At 46.4% G+C, this 8471-nt stretch overlaps 1 protein-coding gene across 1 annotated transcript; it reads left to right on the forward strand.

Annotated features, from left to right (window-relative positions):
• Window positions 1-6867: 6867 nt before the first annotated feature.
• Window positions 6868-7532, forward strand: LOC125283481 (epididymal secretory protein E3-beta-like). The gene has a single exon (XM_048225329.2). The coding sequence runs from the start codon at window positions 6906-6908 to the stop codon at window positions 7392-7394; it is 489 nt and encodes a 162-aa protein (XP_048081286.2). The 5' UTR covers window positions 6868-6905; the 3' UTR covers window positions 7395-7532.
• The last annotated feature ends 939 nt before the right edge of the window (window positions 7533-8471 follow it).

Below are 8471 nucleotides of genomic sequence, written 5' to 3' on the forward strand. Positions count from 1 at the left end.
GGTAGAACAGCGTGATGATGATATTGTCAACAATTCAGATCAACATTAACCCTTAATTGTTTAACAAACTACTTTCACATGCATTGCTTCCTACATTCTCAAAATTCCTCACTGAAGTCCTATACTATTCTGTAAAACAGGGTGCCTTGGAACCCTGTGGCTCTGTCTCTGAGCTTGTCCCTTCACCTGTCAGCCCTCCTAGCTTCTCCCGCCGCCTCTCTCTGCATTCACTGAGTCACCTGATTCAGGTCTTCAGGGGTCACGTGAACTTGTTAGGAAGGGCTGTGCATATACGGCCACGGGACGGCCATCTTGATTTTTCTCCCAGTCGCCTTTCAAGTCGTCCAGACCCAGGTGCCCAGCATTCCTGTGTTTCTACTTTCCTTTTTAACCCCAAATTGCTAGACAGTAGTTGGGTTTACACAGTGTGATCTGAGACAACCTGTAGAGAGCAAAATGGAGTCTCTCATGTCAAGTGGGACCCTGTGTCAAGCAGGGGCCTGTGTCAAGCCATGACAAGTAGTTCAAGGTACGGCAGCTAGGAGATATTTCCCGGGACCAGTGTCAGCTGACACCCCAGAACTGAGAAGGAGCAGAACCAGAGGAGATCTGCAGGGGCCTGAAACCGATTCAATCCCTTTAGAAAGGGGAGGACTTGGGCAGCAAACTGTCAGACTCTTCAGACCTTAATCCTCTATGTCGGACCACTTAAAAAGCCCCCGATGGCTCTGCCCCATTGATCTCCAAACAGAACCGAGATCCTTCCGTGCTTGAACATAAGAAGTGAGTGCCCAGAGCTGACCCAGATCTGACCGCGGCCTTATCTCAACTGTGCGCCCACAGACTGATTTCAAGTTTGGTCGTTAACTTACTACACCCTCTGTTATCTGCGTGGTTCTGTGGTTTGTCTGGTGTCCTGCTCTGTGTGCTGCGTAAGAAGCCAAGTGACTGACATGGTGAAATGTCATCGAGTTTGGAATCCTGAACCTGCTTATAACTGTGCTTTAACTTTGCTCTATGATTGACTAAAGCTGGCGTTGTGGAAAGACAACATCATAGCAGGCTCACGACACCACCGCCCTTCAGTCCCTTCAGCCTATGATGCCCTGATATTCAGGAATTCTTGGCTTGAGCTGGGCTTTGAGGAGCACCAGAGTTTTGTACAGAATCACCAACGAGTTTCTATAAATGCCAGTATTTCTCCATCTAATCCTGATGACTAGTTCCCATTCAAGGAGAGAATCAGGAGACTAGACGCCAGGATGCATTGCTTCCAATACACGTTTGAAGAGAAGTTCTGGGTGTAAACTGAACATTCGGACTAAAAAACAAAAGATCAATCCCCCCCCCCCCGTGAAAGGTGAAGTGAGACGGAGTCACGTACGGGGCATCTGATGGCGCAGCTGGTAGAGCAGGTCACTCCTGAACTTAGGGTCATGAGTTCGAACCCCACGTTGAGGGTAGAGTTTACTGCAAAACAAAAATAAATAAAGTCACTTATGTCCATGGAGCAGGGAGCCACGGAATGGGAGAAGATATTTGCGAATGACACTGCATATAAAAGACTGGTATCCAAGATCTACAAAGAACTTCTCAAACTCGATACACAAGAAACAAATAAACAAATCATAAAATGGGCAGAAGATATGAACAGACACTTTTCTAATAAAGACATACAAATGGCTAACAGACTCATGAAAAAATGTTCAAAATCATTAGCCATCAGGGAAATTCAAATAGAAACCACACTAAGATACCACCTTACGCCAGTTAGAATGGCAAAAATTGACAAGGCAGGAAACAGCAATTGCTGGAGAGGATGTGGAGAAAGGGGATCCCTCCTACATTGTTGGTGGGAATGCAGGTTGGTGCAGCCACTCTGGAAAACAGTGTGGGGTCCCTTAAAAAGTTAAAAATGGAGCTACCCTATGATCCAGCCATTGCACTACTGGGTGTTTACCCCAAAGATACAGACGTAGTGAAGAGAAGGGCCATATGCACCCCAATATTCATAGCAGCAATGTCCACAATAGCTAAATCGCGGAAGGAGCCCAGATGCCCTTCAACAGATGACTGGATTAAGAAGCTGTGGTCCATATATACAATGGAATATTACTCAGCTATCAGAAAGAACGAGTTCTCAACATTTGCTGCAACATGGACGGCACTGGAGGAGATAATGCTAAGTGAAATAAGTCAAGCAGAGAAAGACAATTATCATATGGTTTCACTCATTTATGGAACATAAGAACTAGGAAGATTGGTAGGAGAAGAAAGGGAAGAAGAAAGGGGGGGTAAACAGAAGGGGGAATGAACCATGAGAGACTATGGACTCTGGGAAACAAACTGAGGGCTTCAGAGGGGAGGGGGGTGGGGGAGTGGGATAGGCTGGTGATGGGTAGTAAGGAGGGCATGTATTGCATGGTGCACTGGGTGTTATATGCAACTAATGAATCATCGAACTTTACATCAGAAACTAGGGATGGTGACTAACATAATATGATAAAAAAAAATTAAAAAAAAAAAGAAGTCCTCAAACATTACTAAAGAATGGAACTAAAAGACTAAATAAATAAATAAATAAATAAATAAAATAAAATAAAAAATAAAATGGAGCAGGGAGGTGATTGAGGAGGCGGCCCTTCCGCACACTCTCACTGGGTGGAGTCAGGATTCTGAACTGGGCGAAACCAAAAAGACTCTAACGACTGCGGAACCCCCGCAACTTGCTGCAGTAGCTACCGGCCTTTGCGCAGCGATCCCCGCAGCAACCAGTGATGTGCAGACCAGATTAGTTTTCTGCCACCAACACAGTCAAACTTCTCTGTAAACAATGTGTAGAAGCATTCCCCTTGGGGCGCCTGGGTGGCTCACGCAGTTAAGGGTCTGCCTTAACTGGGATGGAGCCCCAAGTCTTGCTCCCTGCTCAGTGGTTTGTCTGCTTTTCCCTCTACCCCTCCCCTAGTCAGACTGGCTCTCTCTCCCTTTGTCTAAAATAAATAAATACTTTTAAAAAAAGATAAAAGAAAAGCATTCCTCTTTTCTGTCCAGAAACCCTATTCTTTGCTCTCTAGTGGGACACTATTTGCCTCGTGTAATCAGTTTATAGCAAATTACAAATCTTGATCTCAAATAAAGACTTTTGTTTTATTATTGCCCCTTTACAATTTTTGGTGTACACGTTCTAGTTTCTTTTATTATCTCTGTAATAAAAAGAGGTTGAGAAAAGAAAAACAAACCAAAGTTTAAGACCATATATCTCCGATATATTGGAGATATTCAGAAAAACTGAGTAAAATGGCCAAAAATGACTCAAGCCACCACCTTGAATACCATCTTCAGCTAAAGAAAAAGGAAAGATATTGGAATGGGGGTGGGGAGGCCAATTATGGGAGGTTACCAGGAAAAGCCCAGCAAACAATGGTAGGGTTTGTTAGACATATTTAAGTCAGTGCCTTCCCCATTGATAAGAGTTTCTTTCTTTCTTTTTTAAAGATTTTATTTATTTATTTGACAGAGAGAGAGGCAGCCAGAGAGAGAGAACACAAGCAGGGGGAGTGGGAGAAGAAGAAGCAGGCTCCCAGCAGAGCAGGGAGCCCAATATGGGGCTCGATCCCATAACGCTGGGATCACGCCCTGAGATGAAGGCAGACGCTTAAGGACTGAGCCACCCAGGCGCCCCATGACTGACTTTCTTTCTTTCTTTCTTTCTTTCTTTCTTTCTTTCCTTGGTAAGAGTTTCTTCTGATTTGTAGACTCATCCTCCTCTTTCTGGTACTAAGAGGGAGATACACTTCCAGTGGAAATTTCCTTTATAAATGTAAATGTTCCTCTAAGGAGGCTAACTTCCGCTCTGGTTTAGAGCTTCTCCTGTGTTTGTGGTTTCTTCAAATTCATCCTTCTGCCCCAGAGGTAACATTTGCACTGGCAAACTCTGCTCTCCTTCCTGCCTCTCCGATACTAAGGAGGCCCAGGGAGAGACTCACCCAAGGCGGCTTGGCTAGAAGGAGCCCTTGAAGAAATGGGCTGATGGAAACACATTCAGCTTCTCACTTTATCCACACCCTGCGCCTTTGACAACACACTCTCCCCTCTCCATGAAGATTCCACAGTCCACAGCTCCAGAGCTGGGTTGTTGTGTTTTTTGTTTTTTCCACTGAAGTTCTCATAGAGCATAGCCTAGCCGGCTGGGCACTTGTCCCGGAAGTTTTTCAGGAGGTGAATTTAGGGGCTAGAGCTGACCATCTCCTGGTAAGTTCACATTACCCTTCTCCAGTGTGACCCCTCCCAGGGCCTTAACTTTCCTCTGTACCCAGCAGTGAGTCTTTGATGTAGGACACCTTTGCTCTGGGCTATTCTCAGAGTGAACTTTAGGTGTTCTGGATGAGAAGACACAGGAACAGGTTCACGTAGGAGGGCTGTCCCCCACCCCCCGGGCTCCTCATCAGTTGGAGTGCTGGACCTCTCACTACTATTCCCTTCTTCACCGCCGCAGACCGCCCGGCTCTCTGCTCTTCAGGTCCACATACGGATTTCCTCGACCAGTGACACCTGAGTGTTGGATCTGAACGGGGTGAGTTCAAATCAGGGTTGGTGCTGAGGATGCTAGAGGGGAAAGGCCCAGAAACACTGGAAGGGGCCTCACTGAATTTCTACATGGCAGAGTTAAGACTGGAAAGTGATCCAATTTGTAGGAAGCAAAGACCTGAATCCAACAGTGGATTAACACCAGGGATACAGTCTCTCCCCACAACCCCTCCACCCTACTCCCACTTCCTCCCCCATCTTCACAAGCATAATACATTGAAGCAGCTTGAATCCTGGTCTTCTATCCTGGTTAGGACCTTTGGGTGAGGTATAGGGTGGCCCAGGTGTGAATGTGCCTATCTGTCTTCTGTGCCTGACAGAGCACTTGACATGATAGAGGACGAAAAAATTTCCTTCTATCCTTCCAGATTCTTCCAGCTAGTTTCAGATTAAAGTTAACACAAGACAGATTTAATAGGAGGAAAAAGGCAAAGATTTTTTGTGCTCACAGAGGCCCAACAATGAAGTTGAGGTCCCAAAGAAGTGACCGAGGCAGGCAGTTTTCATACATTTTAAACAATGAGACAATAGATTCGTGAGGAATTGACAGCACAGAGAAAACAAATGTTTGGGTGTTTTAATTAGTAAGGAATTCCAAGCAGAATCTGGGCTGAAGTAGTAGATAAAAAAAAGCAAGAAAGTTTGGTTGTACAGCTTTCCTGGCTTCAAAATCCCTATCCCTGTGGGTGCCTGGTCACATCAGTTACTGGAACAGGCGACTCTTCTTTTTTTTAAAATAATATTTTTTATTATATTATGTTAGTCACCATACAGTACATCCCTAGTTTTTGATGTAAGGCTTGATGATTCATTAGTTGCATATGACACCCAGTGCACCATGCAATACGTGCCCTCCTTACTACCCATCACCAGCCTATCCCATTCCCCCACCCCCCTCCCCTCTGAAGCCCTCAGTTTGTTTCCCAGAGTCCATAGTCTCTCGTGGTTCATTCCCCCTTCTGTTTACCCCCTCTTTCTTCTTCCCTTTCTTCTCCTACCAATCTTCCTATTTCTTATGTTCCATAAATGAGTGAAACCATATGATAATTGTCTTTCTCTGCTTGACTTATTTCACATAGCATTATCTCCTCCAGTCCTGTCCATGTTGCAGCAAATGTTGGAACAGGTGACTCTTGATATCAGGTTTATGGGTTCAAGCCCCATGTTGGTCATAGAGCTTACTTAAAAAATAAAAAAAAACCCTATCTCTGGTGATAAGAATGTCTTTTATTTCTTAGTGCAGGGAGGGTATCATTCATAAGACAGACTCAATTTCTGCTTTTGGGGGACAGAAGAGGGTTTCGGTGTCCTCGCACTGGCTGTTTTCCAAGTAGCTTCAATTCAACATAATAAATATGCCACTGGGACACCTTTTGGGGCGGCCTATCCTGGGTCCCTACAACATTCTCAGAAGTGCTCTCACTTACATCTCTCATTAGATGGTCACGGGTCTATGAGGCAGATATTCTCAGGCCCGTTTGTGAACACAGTGCTCAGAGAGCTGAGAACCAGGTTAGAGATGCCATAGGACCAGCTGCACTTCTTGTGGAATGAGGACAGAGAGCTGGTTTAAGGGGAGACTTTTGCAAACAAATCTATGCCCTCATTATGACCAGAGTAGCTGCTGTGAGGATAGTTTCAATCTTGTTGTTGATGGATGAGAACACTATTTCAAAACTGGAGATCCTGTATGACTGCATTCTGCACCAAAAATCAAGATGATTTATGATTATGAGAATGAGGTAAATGGCCGCTGAGAAGTATGTGGGTAGTCAGAAGTGACAACAGGTTTCACACAGGCGTTGGGGAAGTGTTCTAAGGAAATCAGGGTCAGATAAACACCATTTTGCAGAATCAATGGAACTGTAGCCTGGGGTTTGAGGGAACCAAAGCCTTCTTGCTTGGAAAATATCACCCAGGTCTTCACCTAACACCCTCATTGCCTTAAGTGGGGCCGACCCTTCCCACTTCACGGCCACAGATCTTGACCTACCAGTTTCTTTTAGAGCCGCGGCCTTCAGAGACTTGATCCGGACTGTTGAACAGTTAGCTAGAGGGTGACGGGCTCCTCAGTGCGGGTGGAAGATTGGGCAGGCGGCAGCTGTCTCCACTTCTCAAAATCAACTTCACCTATTTGGGGGCATTTTGTGTTTGTCTCCCTCAGGCTCCAGCATGTTTCCAGTTCTGGTAAAGCTGATTCCTAAGGACATAGATCCTCTTGGAGCCCGGGAACAAAGTGGTCAAATTGGGCCAAGAGCCTACGTCGGCAGGAGAGGAATTTCAAGGTGCAGGTCAGCTCTCGAGGCAGTGCCGAGCTAATGCTCTCCTCTCTCTTCCCCGTGGCCCCGCAGCTGGCTCTGCTGACTCAGATGGCGTCCTCCCTAAAGGTCCTAGGCCCTCTCTTGGCCCTGCTGGTTCCCCTCGGCGGCCTGCTCGTCCGCAGCCACAGCCCTTCCTGGAGGGAATTCAGGACACAGCACTTCCTGAGCACAAGCTGGAAATTCAGCGACTACAAATGCGACGAGCTCATGCGGGAGAGAGAAGCTCCCCAAGACAGGGACCACCACGTCTTCATCTATACGTCTTGGCACAAAATCGAGCAGATCTGCCTCAGGAAGTGGAGAGACCGTTCCAGAAATGTGTACGTATGGGTCCAGCATCCCTTCAGAATACTCCGGTGCTACCAGGAGGGTAACGGGAAGAGCTACCGAGGGCACGGCAGCTACAGCTATGTGGAGTTCCACTGCGGCGGGGACGGGCACGTGGACGGCATAGAGGACATCCAGGTGTTAGACATCAAGACATAGAAAGTCTTCCCACACCCCCAGGCTCGAGTAGGGTGTCCAGTGCTGCCCACGTGGGAGCCCCTGCCTCCGTCAACAGCCCTTGTACTCTCTCCTTTGCATGGATGTGCCCGTGTTTTCCGCCTACGTAAGAGTCATGCCTCATCACACGCTTTCCTCCTGTCAAAACCACCTGCACGGTTTCTCTGCGCGAATTCCCTTGTGCGCTCGTTCATCTGATTTGCTCTTGCAGTTTTGTAAGATTAAGCTCTATGGCTTCTCTGTGGCTTCTCTGGTTTACTGAACCAGGGATGTTCCTGACATTCATTCTCCTTATACCGACCCGAGCAGAATGGTCCCCGCTTCCCTAAATAAATGGTATCATGCCAATGTGTATGACAGTCATGTATGTTATGTGTTGTGTGATTGGTGCAGGTGTTCCAGGGTGCGTGATGCAGATTATGCTTGGATATGATGTATGCAGAGTGTAAGGTTTAAGGTGCGTGTCCTTGGTCTCCTTCCTTAAACGTGTCTCTAAGCAAACGCACGCATTTTAGATAGGCGAAGGCAGTATGTTTCCCGAGCAATAATAAACTAAGTACAAGATAAAGGTAGAACTGAGATTATCTGATATTAATAATTTTCACTAGGCAGAGATACAGAGCGGGATATGGGGCTTTAAAATGGAACCTTCAAGAATGGGTCTAAAGACTTATATTTTGTTGGAGGAAAGAGGAAGTAAATTGCAGAAGGAAAAGTTGAGGACACAAGTAAGTAACGTCCATGAGAATTCGGTTTGCTAAATGGGGAAGAGAGATACAGAGAAAGATAAACCTTGGCTTTCCCCTCGAGCAGGGATGGGGAGCAGGAACGCGAAACATTCAAGTACCTTGTGTTCTTTAGCCTCCTGCACTGTTGAATGACTCCGGTCTTGAAGCAGTTGGAGAAAAGTCCAAGGGCGCAACATTTTCAGGTAGGTGGCTGCATTCCTAGTCCCAGATGTCTAGCCCAATGAGTAGCAAGGAATGTGGGTCGGTCAGCACGTTCCAAGAGCAGCTGCTCAGCTTTGCAATTTCTCAGTGCACCTGGGGCCGAGCAGAC

This window comes from Ursus arctos, unplaced genomic scaffold (genome assembly GCF_023065955.2).
Source record: "Ursus arctos isolate Adak ecotype North America unplaced genomic scaffold, UrsArc2.0 scaffold_37, whole genome shotgun sequence".
NCBI lineage: Eukaryota > Metazoa > Chordata > Mammalia > Carnivora > Ursidae > Ursus > Ursus arctos.